This window comes from Rhineura floridana, chromosome 4 (assembly GCF_030035675.1).
Source record: "Rhineura floridana isolate rRhiFlo1 chromosome 4, rRhiFlo1.hap2, whole genome shotgun sequence".
Lineage (NCBI taxonomy): Eukaryota > Metazoa > Chordata > Lepidosauria > Squamata > Rhineuridae > Rhineura > Rhineura floridana.
The window spans coordinates 45,776,144-45,794,470 of NC_084483.1; the positions used below are offsets into that span (position 1 = coordinate 45,776,144).

General features: G+C 39.3%; 1 protein-coding gene across 1 annotated transcript in view; it reads right to left on the minus strand.

Annotated features, from left to right (window-relative positions):
* Nucleotides 1-3,061: 3,061 nt before the first annotated feature.
* Nucleotides 3,062-18,327, minus strand: part of CSMD1 (CUB and Sushi multiple domains 1) — a 1,745,606-nt gene continuing 1,730,340 nt past the window's right edge. Inside the window, exons 69-70 of the mRNA XM_061622907.1 lie at nucleotides 16,640-16,772; nucleotides 3,062-7,467 (exon numbers count right to left, since the gene is read on the minus strand). Of these exons, the coding sequence (XP_061478891.1) occupies nucleotides 7,308-7,467; nucleotides 16,640-16,772 (293 nt within the window). The 3' untranslated portion in view covers nucleotides 3,062-7,307. The remainder of the gene's footprint in view (nucleotides 7,468-16,639; nucleotides 16,773-18,327) is intronic.

The window sequence follows — 18,327 nt, forward strand, 5'->3', positions numbered from 1 at the left end:
ATATGCAGCTTCCTGGTCATGATTATTTTGGGGTTAGTTCAGTTAGAAAAGGTATAAAACATGAGGGGTTTGGAGGGGTCAGCAGTTCCTCTTCTGCAGGGCTCCAATAGCTGCCCTTTTTACCAACGCTCCCCAGCATCTTTGGGACAATTTGCATAACTTCAGAGCTAAGGATTTGGGTGAGATCTTTCAAATCTAGCGCCGGTTACATGAGGGCGGAGTCTTGGCTCATTGGGCTAGATACAAAAGTCTCTTTCTCAGCCTTAGACTTGCAGCAACTCTCCAGGAAAAGTATATGCAACTTCTTGGAGAATAATAATGATGTGCACCTATTTCAAACAGTTGTTTATAAAACTGAGAAAAATAGTAAAATATAAGAGATACGCATTCCCCCATTATTTGAGATCAGTTTACCTCCTGTTCCCCAAAGATATCTCTATCTCTATTTTACAGAAAATCCTGTCAAAACAATGTAACAGTTCAGTGTGAACAGGTTCAACCCAAACTAGTTTGCCCTTTCCTTAATTTTGATATGAATTCTTTTGCACAAGTGCAACTAGTCACTTTGCAATAGAGTACTTGGAAAAACAGACTGGTTTTGTTATATCCCTTCCTCTCCAAAGTTTTTAATTAAAATGCTTTGGGCCTAAAAAGTTATATTTATGTGCACTTAGATGTTTTATCTCGTCCTGAAGTTGGATTGGGTCATACATTGGCAATGTGAGAAATGTTGATGTGAGAGATAAACAATTTTTTAGCCTCTAGCTGGCATTTTCCTGGATAATCTATGCATGTGTCCTTGTGCTTGAACATCCAACTTTGTTTCTTCTCCCATTCAAAAATTATGGATGTCAAGACAATGCCAACAGAATAGAATGCAACATGCAGCACAATTAGAGGCTGCTTCTAGATGACCTGTTTATTGTGAATTCATCATTTTCTTTTTTGCACAAAGTTTGCAGGAAGATTAGGCTGTATTGGCTGTTTATTAAGCGGTCATTCATTGTGGGGAGGTTATATGATGTTGTGTCAAGCAATTATTATCTCACACTTTCTAGTGCATTTTCCCATTAACTTTCTTACTGCAAAAAGTCCAGGGGGGGGCTGTTGTGTTACAGCACTAATTCCATTTTAATTGTGCAACCTGAATTTGCCAGAATGTGATTGAATCCCAACTGCAAAATAGTGGCAGTCTGGAAGTGTCCAGAAAAATTCTGCATGCTTTGAGTACATTTACATTGCACATGGATTTTCCAGGAAACAAACCAGGAATCTCAGAAGTGCAAAAGTTGTTAAAAAGAGAAAGAAGAAATAGTGAGTATATCAAGACACTTGTCAGTCTTTGCTGACTGCATCAAGGTGATTAATGGCACTGTAAAACAGTAAGCTAGCAGCTGGTCAGGCTGGAGCTGGATTGTAACTCAGTCAAGGCTTGAGGATAATGAGGGTAAGCAAGGAGAGGTCTAGGGTTTTAAGCTCAACATACCAGTTCATCTTCCAAAAACAAGGTCAGTAGCAAGTCAAGGGTTCAATATTCCAATAAAGCAATCCAGGTTTCTAGATTTGACAGGGTCTGGCACGGCTGGCAAGGGTCTGATGCTGGTGTCTGACATTGTTTCCAGTGGAGGGCAAAAGGCCTCTCACTGCCTTTTAAACTCCCCTCATTGGTTCAGGTGATAGTAATCATCCCTCGGACTCCCAGGAGGTTGTAGCCTTAAACCACCAGAACATCTGCTACTTGCAGATGTCTTCGCTCTGCAGGGGGCAGAGGGGCCTCCTGTTTACTCCCTGAGTCTGACTGAGGGGCTCCAGCTGTGTTCTGAACATCTTCCAGCAGTGGGAGGTCTGGAGCTGTATCTTGGGTGATTCTACTTGTTCCTGCTCCTGGGTCTGCTGTGCCCATCCACTGCTCCTCATCCTCCTCTGAGGACTTATCTGATGGAGGCATGACAACACTCCTCAGATTTTGTGTTCAAAAGCATCAAGAGATAAAGAACACTTTATGGAATTCCTGCCTTGCTGACAGACCCGGAGGACCTTTGCAGCCACATCAGGGGAAGTCCTGGCTTGGATTCAAACCCCCTACCTTTGTGTCACCGTGCATGCTGCATCATGCTGGAGCAAGGCAGGGAAGCTATTTTAGCCCTGCTCTGCTGTCCCTTGGCTTCTTTCCAGCCTTGCATGGTGCCCACCCTCCCTCCTTCAGGGCAGTATAAATGTTACTTGTTGCCATGTGGAGCCTGGTAGGAATTTTTAGCTTGTTGCCCTTTTTTTGCTGACAAGTTTTTTTGCCTACCCTGTACTGTTCTTCCAATTGGGCTGATTAGCTTCTCTGGATTCGGCTAATTTGTTTAATTTGGATTCAGCTGATTTGTTGCCCTTGCCAAGTAACTGGAAATAGGTTAATTTGGTCACATTTGGTGGATATGTGCTGGAATTTCACAGGGTAGGGCTTGGTCAGCACCCTTAGGCACCCTTTAAGATGAAAGATGGGAGCTGAGGCTTGCCTGCCAGGTTGGCAAGGTCTGTTGGCAGGATAAGTTTCACCTTTGAGGCTAACTTGTGACACTCATTCAGAGTCATGAGGACCTGGGAGGGGGTGGAGCAGAAAGGCCTCCCTAACCACTCGGTGAGGCTGGAGCCCGGGGAAGGAGACTGGGGTTGGACCATCCCTCTTCCCATGGCAGGGTGTCCTCGCCTGATTGTTTAAGAGTTCTGTCCAGCACTTTATCTTTGAAGATCATTTTGCATATTCAAACCACTAAATTGGCTTTATCTAAATAAATGTGGCCCTTGTTTTACCCATACTTCATCTTGTCTCTCCTCTTCATTTCCCAACTGTGGCTGCAAATAGATTTCCTCAGAAATAAAAGGAGACATGCCTTTGGACAGTTAGCTTTGATGTCAGTATTACCCTATATTTACTCAAGTATCTTTTAAACTTGGTTAGTAGAAATTCTTCAATTTCAGGCAAAGAAAACAAGTCTGTAAGAATAGTAGACTGCTACACAGTTATCTGGAAATCTAAAATTAAATATTTAATTAGAGTTCTGAATTTGCTTTCAAGATAAGTGGCATTGCACAGGCTATATTACAATCTTTTACACTTCTTTTGCCAAAAAAATTATAGATTTTAAACAGGCCACTTTAATATTAATACATGTGTAATAGGTTCTGAACTGAAAATTCAGCTAAAGATGGTGCATTTTACATTATTGGGAAAAATTACAGGATTTTTTTCCTTTTGTATTGTAAAAACAGTTTTTTTTAACAATTTACCTACATTAATCAAAAAGTACAGCATATTTAATAATTTTACAAATTTTTCATAAAAAATATATCTCTGTACAAAAAAGTTCTTTTGCACCTAGTTCATGTCACAGCAGCATGTCGTGAAATGACAGAATGGAGTACTGGGAATGAAAATTAGATTGATTTGATTGCAATGCCAGCTTTCCCCCCTCCCCCCTTCTTTAATAACAGCTTTTGTTTGTTTACAAAATATATTACAGAAGAAAAAAAATTATTGCAGCTAGCCTGGAGAAAGGCAAGATGGGTGATACAAGCAGCAGATTTAAACAGCTTTGAAGCACATTACCTGTTTTTGATTGTTCTTTCTTAGATCATGTTTACTTTGCTTTATCATAATCAGTCTGAAACTTTTTGGGGAAGAGTTAACAGTAAATACATCACAGAGAAGATTTCAGGACTGCCTTTGGCATGACCATACTACAATGGGCCTCAGTTCTGCTATTCAGGTCACTCCGCAATTGAAGCCCTACTCTCAAGCGAATGGACTTTGGGTGGCACTTTGAGGATTGGGGCTGTTAGGGTGGTGCATCAAATGTGTGTCTGGACAAGTATGGAGCCAGAAAAGTAGCAGAATAAATGGAAGATCTAACCTGCTCAGTGCAATGCAATTGTAACAAAAACAAAGGGAACAGACAACCTTCAAGAGGTAGGCACAGAGGTGACAAAGAAAAACATACACACACATACACTCACACAGGCATATTTCATTAGGCAGGGTTATATCTCTAGATATGCCGTGTGAGTAAAACAATGTTTGGTTCTGCAATTCCACTGAAATCAGTGAGACTGCAGATAATAAATTAAGCACCAACTAAAGATTTGAGCATACCAGAGTGAAATGGTTGTTTTGTTTCCGTTAAGTAAAAAAGTTGATGGTTTATTATTCTGCTATGAACAGCCTTATTCTTGTTCACTTATACTTCACTAGTATAAAGAAGTTAGGATTTTCAGCTTCAAGATCCCAAAGATGGAAATGTAAAAGACTACTATCCTGATCTACTGAATTCTTCTGGATAATGCATGGAGCTCCTTTGCCTGAAGCACTCTCCCAATTCGTTTCAATGGATGAAGCCAACCTATGCCCTTGCTCCTTTTCCATGAGCAGCTAAGTCCACTGAGATGAACTAAGCTCCCCCCACATACCCCATTTAACTGCACATGGATCTCTCAATCAGGACATATGCTGATAACACTATAATATATAAAAAATCCATTTTCCCTCTCATACTTTGTATTTTTTTCCTGAATGACTTTGGTTACTTCTGCCATCAATAAAGTGACTCCAGAGGCAGCAATACGAAGTTTCTCTTTCTGTTGTATACAGTGCAAGCTACATTGGAAGCAATGCTTCAGGAAATGGAGACATTTTTATCTGATCACTGTAGTCTTTCCAGAGAATGCAAACATCTGTTGGATATATCAAATTGTAAACGCATATGGGATAATAAAAAGTTGTCTGCATCTAAAGCAAAGCAAAAATGTCCAGACATCTCCAAGGTTTATAATATTAAACAAAGATTTTTTAAAAAACTAATTACATGAAGAACAGCTAAACATATTGGTATTGCTGGTATAGTCCATCAAAAACTATGTAAGGTTTTCTACTTTGATCAAAGATTAGCCTGCAAACTTTTTCTTGCTATTTAACTTAAACTTATCTTTTCTAATAATGCTTGATTTTGGTGTTTAGTCAATAGAATGTCCCATAGGGAACACATATAGAATTGGGGTTCATCATGTGTAGGAAGCAAAGAACTACTTTAGCTACCCCAAGGACTTGGGCTTACCCAATATTGTTCTGTTTTCTTTTGAACAAAAGAAAGAAAGAAAATTGCCCATATTAGGTTTTTAAAAGCCTCTTCTATTTCAAAAGTTGTTTGACATTTGACCCATGGGGCTGAAACACAACCCCAAAGATCCCTTTGGCATGTGGAACTAGTAATCCAGTTATTTGGAATCTGGCCTATGCTGACCTGACTTGGAGAATGTTTGGGTGTCAGAATCCAAAGAGAAATCTTTCTGTATCTTTTTAAATGTTTAGTTGCGTACAATGTTATTGACTCTGACTGAAGCCAACCGAAATACACCACTGGAAAGTTTTGCTGAATCATGCTATAATGGTACAAAAACAATATTCCCTAAAATTGCAATCTTGTGCACAAGTATGTGTACTATAGCTGCACATTATCGCATGTCTGTCCACAAGACTGCAGGATGAAACTGAATATAATTTTTGAAATGTAACACAGTTAATTAGATTCAATTAGTATAGGTATGAGAGTTCCCACATAAGTGAAGTTCAGACTTAAGACGGTGCCACTCTAGTGCACGGTACATATGTAGCCCCCTATGCTTGGCTTTTACCCTAGTCTACTGAGCTGAGGAATAGGCAACAGCACAGGCCTCAATATGCCACAGCTGTGCCGATGGTTTTCTTTACTTTCTACAGCAGTACTACAGATTCCTTCTGCCTGTACCACTTGTGGCACCCATGCTGCCAGCTGGCCACCCATGAATTAGTAGTCTATGTAAAAGGCTTGTACGATTCAACAACCTGTCTATGAGTTTTGTCATTTCCTATTTTTGTTTTGCCAAGGGAGCAGCTATCCTTGCTGCAGTACTCTGAAGAGTATTTCTAAATCTCAAACTTGCTCTGTCAAGCTGTGGGATTACAAAAGCATTAAGCAGTATTGGTTAAAAATGTAGCAAACAAATAAATTCACACACAGACACACACGATGGGAAAGAGTAATGGTTGCAGCAGAAAGTTGCTGTGTTGGATGTGCCTGGAATTTTCCATACTCTACTGTAACACATTTGTAAGTTCTATGTAACACTGGAAAACAATGTAACTTCACATGAAAAAAAAAGATGGGAAACTATTGAAAAAGGGAAGACTGTATTGTGAGCACAAGGGCCCACGGGCTTTATGAACTATCTAAAATAAATTACTATTCACATTTTGTACATGGCAAGCAGCAGTAACTGCCCGACTCCCCTGCTTTTACAGAGTGTGATGCTGAGGAAAAAAATGATGTCAGAAAGAAAAGAAAACCAGCATTAGGAATGAACATTTGTAAACTTGGGCTTTCCCCCACCCTCATCTGGTTGATTTATAACTGGTGTCTACATAGGAAAAAAACCCAAACATAGTATTTTCATGATCACAAATTGCTCTACCAGGACTAGGTAAGGGGGTTGCTGAGTAATAGGAGCACTAGATAAAATTATCATGGAATGTTTCACAGGACAAAAAAAAATAAAAATAGATGAGCATATGCTTATATACAATGGAGAGTGTGTATAAACCCTGTATATTGGTTTTTGTTTTTAACCAGTATCTTACTCAATCATTCATACCACACTAGTGCAAAGATTGTGCATTAACATTTTGCAATACAACAGCTGACTGGGAAGTTTGTAGAATGCCTTATGTATGGATATCTGAGATATACTGTAGGGTTGTTAACAAGATTTTAATGGTAAAGCATTTTGTAGATGTGTGCAGCCCCCAAGGAAGATTGTATTGTCTTCTCCTTCCAAAACACTTCTTCTTTGCTTAAATCTCCTTCTGAATGTTCTTATTCCTGGGGATAATTTATGGTGCTATTTTTGTCAGAGTTCCCAACGGAGTGATCCAAGTGCCCAGAAGATTGCATTGAAAGGCATCCAGCCACATACAAATGTGAAAGTCTGAGGCATTTAAATATGACAGATGGATATGACTCGGCAGTCTTCCTTCTAAGTGTGCCTTATTTGGAGCAAATGCAGCCAGGTATTCAAATCCACCTTTGAGATGAAGAAATTAGCTTGGTCTTGACTCCCCAGAAGACTTGACATTTCACTGGAAAGCCTTGCTGTGTCTATACCAATAGATGTTAGAGATTACAGCAGCGAAACCAAGAGAAGAAGGGGAACCGGTATATGGCACCAAAGGAATTACTGCTTGTCCATCAGAGGTATGGCTATGAATCAGTCAAACTGGGCACTGAATGCTATACCACTGTACAAACTGTGTTCAGAGTTGTGTCAAACCTCACAGCTTTTGCCTCTGTGGGTTTTAAGTTTGTATCATACATAGGATTTTCAAATGATGCTTGTCCATTGCTGTTTTCATGTCCAGCATAACCATTGTACTGTACTTTTGGTCTTGTTCTGGAGGTGGGGAAAGAAAAGGATAAAAATCTGAGTTTCAGTCATTGTAAATCATACGGCACAACCAAAGTAATGATCTTAGCATGTTGGACACAATTAGCTGCTAGAAGTGCATGCCATTTAAATAGTTACATTGGCAGCCTGCCTCACTAGGGAACCCAGAAAACATGGAATTAATCAGTTATCAAGTAGCAACAAAAGAACTGAAACCAATAAGCCTGTTTCACATGTATCCAAATGGCATGAGAGTTGCTTCCCATATCACTGGGCACTTTGTTTTAGGTCAGTTCTGTGGGTCTTTTTTCATCTGACTGGTACTGTCTCTCCCAACAAAAGGAGAACTGCTTGGGACCTGGCAATTGTGCACCAGAAGGACATGTACCCATTTATAAACATTGTAGTTGTCATAAGAGCATAGAAGAGCCTGCTGAATGAGGACAAAGGTTAATCTTGTCTAGCATCCTGTTCTTACAGTTGCCCGTGGGAAGCCTGCAAGCAGGACCTGAGTGCAAAACTATTCTCCCCACCAGCAGTTCCCAGAAACTAGTATTCAGAAGCATATCCCATGGAGGCAGAGCATAGACATCATGGCCAGGATAAAGATAGCCTTATATGCCATGCATTTGTTTAATCCTCTTTTAAAGCCGTAACTATGCACTGTGTGAAAAAATCTTTTGTCTGTCCTGATCTCCTAACATTCATCTTCATTGGATGTCCATAAGTTCTTGTGTCATGAGAAAGGAAGAAAAACTTTTCTCTATCCACTTCTGCGTGCCATTCATAATATTATACACTTCTATCATGTTGCTTCGGACTCTAAACTAAAAAGTCCAAATGCTGCAACCTTTCCTCATTGGGGAGTCACTCCATCCTCCTGATTATCTTGCTTGTTCTTTTCTGAACCTTTTCCAGCTGTACAATATTATACAGCTACAAGAGTGGCTGTATACTATAGTCAGCATGGATTTTTTGCATTTCGCAATGTTAAATTGAACATACCCCCCCAGGCTGTTCTGATGCTTTTCATAAGCTCATTTCAAAACAAAACCTTACAAAACTTATAGTCCTGAACTCTGAAATGCTTGCTTAACAACACTAAATTTTCATGGTGATACACAAAACAATCAGAGGGAATCGAGAGTTCAAAGTGTAAAAACAGAAAGGAAAAAATGAGACCCCTTTTGGACTTTTTTCTGTCAGAGTTCTCATAATCTGTTGAAATTCATTAAAAATCAGCCATGTTCACAGAGTACTTGTAATCCTATTACTGACCTTGCCCCATACTCTGACCTTCATCTTCTGCAGTTTAAAAGTTGAAAATGTTTGCTTTTTGATAAATTTGTAGGGCAGTACAATATCTCAGAGAGGAGGTCAGGTCTTCTGCTCCCCTGGTGCATTCACTATAGCTGCCCAATTTCTCTGCTTTTTAAAGATTGATAGAAATACTGTTGGCTATAGGTACGTTGTTAAACTGCAATTTTTTTTGCCTATTAGTGAATCGTTTTTGAGGTGAGGCAACCAGAACTGTACATAGTATTTCAAATGCAGCCATACCACAGCTTTTTATAATGGCATTATGATATTGGCAGTTTTATTTTTCATACCTTTCCTAATGATCCCTAGCATGGAAGTTGCTGTTTTTACAGCTGACACACTCTGAGTTGACATCTTCATTCAACTATTTACTATGACCCCAAAGTTTCGTTCCTGCTCGGTCACTGCCAGTTCAGACCCCATGAGTGTATATGTGAAATTAAGGGTTTTTGCTCCAATATGCATAACTTTACACTTGTTTACATTGAATTGCATTTTCCATTTTACTACCCATTCACTCTGTTTGGAGAGTTCATTCTGAAGCTCTTCATAATCCCTTTTTGTTTCAACTACCATGAACAATTTAGTATCATCAGCAAAGTTGGCCACTTCACTGCTCACCCCTAAATCTAGATTACTTATGAACCAGTTAAAAAGCACAGGTCATGAGTAGGGATGGAGAAATGCGTCCACATTTTAAAGCAAACCCACCTAACTCGCCTTTCTCAGACTTATATGTGAATTGGAACATAGCTATCAATGTCATCACACACATTCAAATTTTGCAATGATATTCCAGGACAAAAATGCTATTTTTAAGGAAAATGTGTACAAATAAGTCATATTTTAGGGAGAAATACAGAAAAGGAATGCAAAATGTGTATTTTAGGGGATGAATATATACAAAATACAAGCAATTTAAACAACATTTTCATTTATTTTTTTGAAAAAAAATAAAATGGCATGAGACAGACTAGGGATGAAAAGATCTGTCAGTTTCGGTTCTCTCAGTTTCTCATTTTTCCAATCTTAATTTTAGTTCTGCAGCAATTTGCAATTTATTTTTAAAAAATCCTCATGAAAATTTTTCAGCACTTTGGTGCAATTTTCTGCTGCTAAACACATTTTTCTATGCAGTTTTTACTGATGTGAACATTTTTGGAAGAAGTTTCTCTTAATAGTAATGCATTTTATGTACATTTCCGCCTAATAGATGCATTTTTTTTTTTAAAAAAATGGTTGGAGAAGTGTACTGCAAAATTCAGATAAGTGTAAAATCTGAAGGATGGCTGTGTTTAAGTTCTCTTATTGTTTCAAAAATGTGGCTGTTTTATTATTATTATTATTATATTATATTATTATTATTATTATTATTATTTGATTTATATCCCATCCTTCCTCCCAGAAGGAGCCCAGGGAGGCAAACAAAAGCACCAAAAACATTAAAACATCATAAAAACAAACTTTAAAACACATTAAGACAAAACATCTTCAAAAACGTTACTTAAAAAAAGCTATCAAAACATCTTCTAAGATTAAAAACATTTTTAAAAGAAGTTTAAGAACATATTAAAAAGCAATTCCAACACAGATGCAGACTGGGATAGGACTCAACTTAAAAGGCTTGTTGAAAAAGGAAAGTCTTCAATGGGTGCCGAAAAGATAACAGAGATGGTGCCTGTCTAATATTTAAGGGGAGGGAATTCCACACAGTAGGTGCCACCACACTAAACGTCCGTTTCCTATGTTGTGCGGAACGGACCTCCTGATAAGATGCCCTCACCTGCAGAGCGCAGTGATCAACTGGGTATATAAGGGATAAGACAGTCTTTCACATATCCTGGTCCCAAGCTGTATTGGGCTTTGTACACCTAAACTAGAACCTTGAACTTAGCCTGGTAGCAAATGGACAGCCAGTGCAATTCTTTCAGCAGCGGGGTGACATGTTAGCAGTACCCTGCCCCAGTGAGTCCAGTCTTCTGGAGCAGCCTCATGGGTAGCCTCACATTACAGTAATCCAGTCTGGACGTTACCAGTGCATGGACAATAGTGGCCAGGCTATCCCAGTCCAGAAATGGCCACAGCTGTCTTACCAGCTGAAGCTGGTAAAAGACACTCCTAGCCACGGAGGTCACCTGGGCCTCTAGTGACAAAGATGGATCCAGGAGCACCCCCAGACTACAAACCTGCTCTTTCAGAGGGAGTATGACCCCATCCAAAGCAGGCAACTGACCAATTATCCGAACTTGGGAACCATCAACCCACAGTGCCTCCATCTTCCTAGGATTCAGACTCAGTTTATTGGCCCTCATCCAGCCCACCACTGAGTCCAGGCAGCAGTCAAGGACTTGCACGGCCTCTCCTGATTCAGATATTATGGAGAAATAGAGCTGGGTATCGTCAGCATACTGCTGAAACCTTGCCCCAACTCTCCTGATGACCGCTCCCAAGGGCTTTATATAGAAGTTAAACAGCATCGGGGACAAGATGGTATCCTGCGGTACCCCACAGCACAACTGCCAGGGGGCCGAAAGACAGTCACCCAATGCTATTCTCTGAGAAAGACCCTGGAGATAGGTTCAGAACCACTGTAAACCAGTGCCTCCAATACCCATCTCACCAAGTCGGCACAGAAGGATACCATGGTCAATGGTATCAAAAGCTGCTGAGAGATCAAGTAAGAATAATAGGGTCACACTCCCCCTGTCCTTCTCCCAATAAAGGTCATCCATCAGCGTGACCAAGGCCGATTCAGTCCCATAACCAGGCCTGAACCCATACTGGGATGGGTCAAGATAATCTGTTTCATCCAAGAGTACCTGCAAATGCTGCACCACAACCCTCTCAATCACCTTCCCTAAGAAGGGGGTATTTGCAACTGGTCGGTAGTTGTCACAAACCAATGGGTCCAGGGTGGGCTTTTTCATGAGTGGTCAGATCACTGCCTCTTTCAAGGCAGCTGGAACCACTCCCTCCCGCAATGATGTGTTGACCACACCCTGGATCCACTTGGTCAAATCCCCACAGCAAGCTTTTATAAGCCAAGAAGGGCAAGAGTCAAGAGGACACGTTGCTGGCCGCATCAACACAAGCACCTTTACGTCATCAGGCCACATCAAATGAAACTGTTCTCAAGAGGTTGCAGCAGATATTGCACTGGACACCTCACTGAGGCCTACAGTAGATGCAGATGGGGCATCAAGACTGCTATGGAGGAGAGCAACTTTACCCTCAAAGTGCCTTGCAAACAATTCACAGTGGACCTCCGAAGGGTCTAAAACTCTATTTCCTGGAGTTGATGTCAACAGACCCCTGACAATAGAGAAAAGCTACACTGGACAGCTAGTTGAGGATGTGATGTGAACCCCATCCCTAGGATGGACCTATGATTGAGTTCATGTGAAATTGGCACATCTATCCCTAGACTGGAACGGCCCTGTTCCATGCTCTCCCCCATCATTTTCAGTGAGATGAGTATACATTCTTGCCATGGGATAGAATGTTCTCCCCAGGGGAGGGGGGGGCCTGGCCTGACACCAACTTTGATCTTATTTCAGCACCTTATTCAGGCATGTAGTATAGTCTGGTTTTGATTATAGTTTTATCTGTTCTGATGAATCTCTAGGATATTGTTTTAATGCCATCTCTGCTCTTTTATCTTGTTGTTTATTATTTTGATTGTTTCTGTCATTTTACTGTATGCAGCCTGAGAGGTTTTATTGGAGGGTGGCATAGAAATGATCTAAAGAAATAAAGACAGATCATGGGATGGCTTCCTTTCTACTGCTCCCAGTGGCATGCAATATCACTAAAAGGAACCCCCCTCTCTCTCTCTGTGTGTGTGATACATATATATATAATGGAGAGACAGGGATGAAAGAGTAACAGGATGCAGCATGTAATTTGGCATTCTACGCTATTACAAAGAGGCAAAACAATGCAAGCTTGCTATAGGTAGTCATTTCTCTTTGAAAATGCTGTCACCAGCTTGACAATTTATGCATCTTGTTTCTTGTGAAGAAAACAGATGCAAATGCTGTGGCAGGGAAAAGATGAAAGCTCATTATCACTGCCATTCATAACATTTTCTACTAGTAATACAGAAAATATCTATTCATTTTAGTATACTCTACCACTCAGCCTGCAAACTGTAGGACAGAAATACTCTCATTTCTTTACTAGATTTAATTAATCCCAACTTTAGTGAAATAAACACTTCAAGCAATGTATTAGTAGATGTTGCCAAAAATGTAACAGATGGGAATTACTTTCTGGTAGGTTCTGAATGTTTTCATTCCAGTACTTAAGAGCCTGCTAAATGACAATAAATAATTTCAATATTATTCCCATTTTGGACATTTTAAAAATTGATTTCAGGAGCTACAAGCAGTTGTGATATTTTTGAATTTTAGCAGCAGGATTTACTGTAGTTCCTTTCGTTAACCAATATACAGCAATGCCAATGATGTATATAATAGAAATTGTTTTCAATATCACTTACAATTCTAGCAGCCTGACTGCTGTCCTTCATCCAATTACCAGGTATGTTAACCCCAATCAAATGGCTCTGGTGTGGTCATGGGGACAGATGAATACACGGATCTCAGTACAAGCAGGGGACTCCCTGTGCCTTTCAGCATCAGGGAGTGTTCCATGGACAGGATCCAAATGGGCAGATTGGCTGCTCTGCTCATGCCTTGCTTTTAAGCATTCCAGGAGCAGCTCCCCACAATTGCTCCAAAGCCCCTTCCCATCTGGTGTCACCCCACAAGATATGGGGGGGCTGCAATTGGAAGAAAGGTTTGGTCTTCCCCCCATGTTAAGCAGAAGCCATTTCTGCTGTTGCTTGGGAGATACTGGATCTGAGGCCACGAGTGGTTTTAGAGATGAGGTTATGACACCCCCTACTTGCACAAAGCTGTGTGTGCATATTGGATACCCACAGAGTATTTCACCACAGTCACTAGCTTCAGTCAGGGTTCCACGTGATTGCTGCCATCATGCAAGGGGATCATATAGGTCTTAGTAAGACAGAGAATGCATGCTCTAAGAATATATGACCATGGTTTAATCTGTAACATTTACTGGTTTGAAGACTCTTTTCCTTCAGGTACCATCACAGGTACTGAAACCATTTTGTTATGCCCTCAGTTTTTGTTAAGATATTCTCTGTCTTTGAGGTCCAGTTGCAGTTGAGCAAAACTGAAAATATTATTCTGAATTCCTGCTATGGCTATATTAGACAGCACTAAAGCCTGTGATGAAGGTCTCACAAGTAATATATAAAATAAATGAACAAGCCATCAGACTGATACCATCATGTAACTATGACCACAGATTGTCAAACATATTGCAGAATATAGACAAATAAAAGCAAATGTGAAAATATTTTATTTTGGAGGTGAGCCTGTGTGTGTGTGTATCTTAATGTCCAATGCTTGGACAAAAAACAGAGAACATTCCATTTTAAAGCTATTCAGGTTTTTTTCTATGAAAGATTTTTCCTTTATTAAACATGGAAGAGATTAAAACAATACTGTTATAGACTCTCCTATACTAATTTTAATTTAGTGCCAACTTTCTAATGCATATATTTAAATATATAACCCAAATTATAATCCCCCAAAACTCTCACCATGTTTTATTCAATGTTAGGAGCCTGAATTGAATTAATCTAGTATTCTTCAGCATAACATTAAATATAAATATTCCATCAAAGCAAATGTCAGAAAAAAATAGTGAAGATTATTTAGACCTCAGATTTTCAAACGTGCAGTCCTATGCATGTCTACTTATAAGTAAGCCCCTTTGAGATAAATGGAACTTACTCTCCCAGATAAGCATGTATACAGTTGCAGCCTAACAAAGTTTAAAGGTAAAGGTGTCCCTGCACTTATAGTGCGAGTCGTTTCCGACTCTTAGGGTGATGTCTTGCGACGTTTACTAGGCAGACAAAAGGCTTTGGGGGTTCTGGATAAGAGCAGAAGCTGGAGACAGGGGCCAAACACATGTGCTTGAGCAAAAAAGCCCACCCCAGGAGCTGGAGCTATACATAATATAGAGTGATAGTGAACATATCTGCAGTTGTACCAGTCTGACACACATGCAGCCCTGGCTCCTGGATCAGGATTTGCAGTCTGGGATCTCACACATATAGTACTCAATTGCATGCATGTTTTCTCCTATGGATTGGGGCACCTGAATCAAAACTGGTTGGCACATTCTTAGTTTTCTGTAGCTCAAAGGCACAAAAAAGGCCCTTCTGGCTGATGTTATTTGCCTCTTAATGGGGTCTGGAGTTTCAATGAAGGGCATTCAGGATTTGTCATATCTTGTACTTTTCATTTCTTGTTTTCAAATGTACATACACATGGCATTCTTAAAACAATATCTGTAAAAAAAGATAGGTTTGTTCTGATGTGTTAGGAGATGCTATGGCAACTCTAGCAGCAGCTTCCACAAACTCACTCAGCGTGTTCTAGTAGGCTCATTATGAGCCATTTTTCTATGGATTCTAAGCTTTTATAACAAATACTCATAAGGCACGGGGGGGGAGTTCATTTAAGGCACAATGCAGCAATCCTTTCAAGTCCCAGAAATTTAAAGATAATTTTTGTTTGTTTGTTTAAATCTCTACCCTGAAAGTGCTACATTTTGGCTGAATCATGCCCACTCTGTTTAATAAACCTTAGGCTGTAATCCTGTACCTGGGAATAAGTCTCATTGAACTCAATAGGACTTATTTCTGAGTAGACAGGGAAAGGATTGCATTGTTCATGTGTTAGGAATATTTCATCTGATATGATCTAAGCCAGGGGTGGTAAATCTCTGGCCCCAGATTAGAGTTGGGTGAATCTCTCAATTTCGGTTTCTTTCAGTTTCCCATCCTTTTCCCTAGTCTTAAATTCAGGTCTCCATATTTCCACATCAGTTTGCTATAAAAAAAATCCTTAAAATTCATCAGCATTTTAATGCAAATTTCTCCTAATATACACATATTTGTATGCAATTTTCCTGATACAGAATTTTACAAAGTAATTTCCCCCAATATAATGCATTTATGTTCATTATTTTCACTAATACAGGCATACCCCGCTTTAACATTCGCAGTGGGACTGGAGAGTATACTTTAAGCGAAAATAAACTTTAAGTGAAGCAACTGTCTTCACTTGTACTGCATGCAATCACCACTAGATGGCAGCGGCGTCATGCCAATAAAGTGTACGTTATTGCGAAGCGCGCGAATGTTAAGCGGGGTATGGGGACGTATGGAGCATGTACGTTATAGTGAGGCTATGTTAAGTGAAGCGACGTTAAGCGGAGTATGCCTGTATATGCATTTTATGCACACTTTACCCTAGTCTATGCATTTTTGTACACATTACTTGGATGAAGAGCTGCACTGCAAAATTTGGAGAAGTGCAAATTTAAAGGAGTGGTAAGTGCAAATTAGGTACATTCACCTTTAAGCACGAACAGAACTGAATTTCTCCCCCATTCCTACTACAGCTATTGGACTTCAAGTCCAATCAGCCACAGCCAACAGGAACAATGATCAGACGCTATTGGATTTGCAGTCCAACAACATCTAGGGGGGCATAGGTTAGCCATCCCTGATCTAGGCTAACCTCAGTTTTTAAGACTTTTTGTCTAGAAACAGTGGCCATGTATTTATTTATATTTGCAACCACTTTCCAGTAGAAGTCATCTTGTTGTCACTTGTTGTCTTGCTGTGTGGACTGTCAAATTGTATCTAGTCATTTTAGAGTGGAATGTTTATTTTTAAGTGTTCTTTTCAAATTCACCAGCAGCCAAAAGTTTTAATTAAATATGTCACAGGAGATTAGATCTAGCGTACCTGTGTTTGTAGAGGTAAAATGCGAACCCTGATAATATTAGAGCAAAGAAAGGTACCAGGATTGCAGCTGCAACAGAACTGCTGTTTGTACCATAGTAGTGATTCAGATGATCTGTGTCCACACTTAAAGGACCTGGAAATAAAATGAGTGGAGGGAAAAAAGAATAATGTTTTAGGGACACAAGAATAAATACATATAGGTAGTCCAACAGAAGCATGGCCAGCAAACCAAGCACTTGCATCACTTACTATTTTTTGTGTTTATAGAAAGGGAAGGTGGATGTCATGGATTTTTTAAAATACATTCTAGACATGTATAAAATATACACATCTATGACTGAGTACTGAGCTGTATCTTCCTGTATTAATGTTATGAAGCTGCTTTTGTCAGATTATTGGCCTTCATGGCCCAGTGCTATGTTCCTACAGGAAACTTTTCTCAGTCTACATAAATTCTGTTGTCATCGTCATCATCATCATCATCTCCATCTCCAACTCCTTTGGAGAAGGATACAAAATGATTCAAAATATTCAAATTTAATCTGATCCATAAATGCTGACATATCCCGTAGTAGTACTGAAAATGTGTGTTGGTTTTTTCCTTAATTTTCAAAGACATACAGAACTCAAGGCTACCTAACTCATTTAAATTGCACAGAATGTAGTCCATCATCAAACTGATGCTTTAATAAGCTGTAAAAGCCATTTAAAACATTGTTATAATCAACATAATTGCATACCCATACCCCATAAACATTTGCATTGATGTTCTTTATAAAGCATCCTGCAGTTATCTTATTACATTGCTGTTGCATCAAAAATGAAATGGCAGCATGATATAGTGGAATTAGACATTTAATGACACATTTAAACTAATTGAGGTGATTTGTAAATTTTATGGCAGTAACTGAATACAATAAATATGCTTTATTTACTTCAAGTGGTTGGCAGAGTGATTTGAGATTATCAGTATTCAATAACAGTAATATAGGCTTTAGGTTTATTATTATTACTGCTTGGGCCAAAGGTCATTGCAGATACAAACAAAAGAATTAATAGAGTTAAAACATAGAGCTATTTACAACACACATAATATATAAAATGAAAAATCTAAATACAAATAAAATTAACAGGGAATTTGATCACTTATATAATTAAAATAGGTTATAATCTAAAATCAGAGCATTTAGCAAAGATATTAAATCAAGGCCTCCCCCAAACAGGCGACTGAATTTTTTATGCTGCCAAAGCCAAATGTGAGTTTTAGTAATGCCTGTATCAGCCAAGAGGAGAAAAATCTTCTTTGGTACAGAGTTAAAAAGCAGGAAAGATAAAATGAAACCCAGAACTTTAGATTGAGATTCTGAATACAATGGACAAAACAGCAAGTATGGAGGCAGGTCTTTGATCTCCAGGGCTCCACATATACAGAGGAGTCCAGGAGTATCTACTGTCAATCAAAGTTGTTGGCATTGTTTGGAAACAAAGGGCCGTAAAAGCTTGCATAAGTTTTGAAAAGGTAAGCATTGACAAATAAGCAGCTCTTTGATCATCACATTTAGAGTCTGTAGCATTTTGAAAATTTTGAATTAGTAATAGCTTGTCTGTCTAAAACTACGCTATGTCTAAAAATAACTTTATAAAACCTGTCTTTTAACTTTATGTCAGAGAATGTCTCAACTGGGATA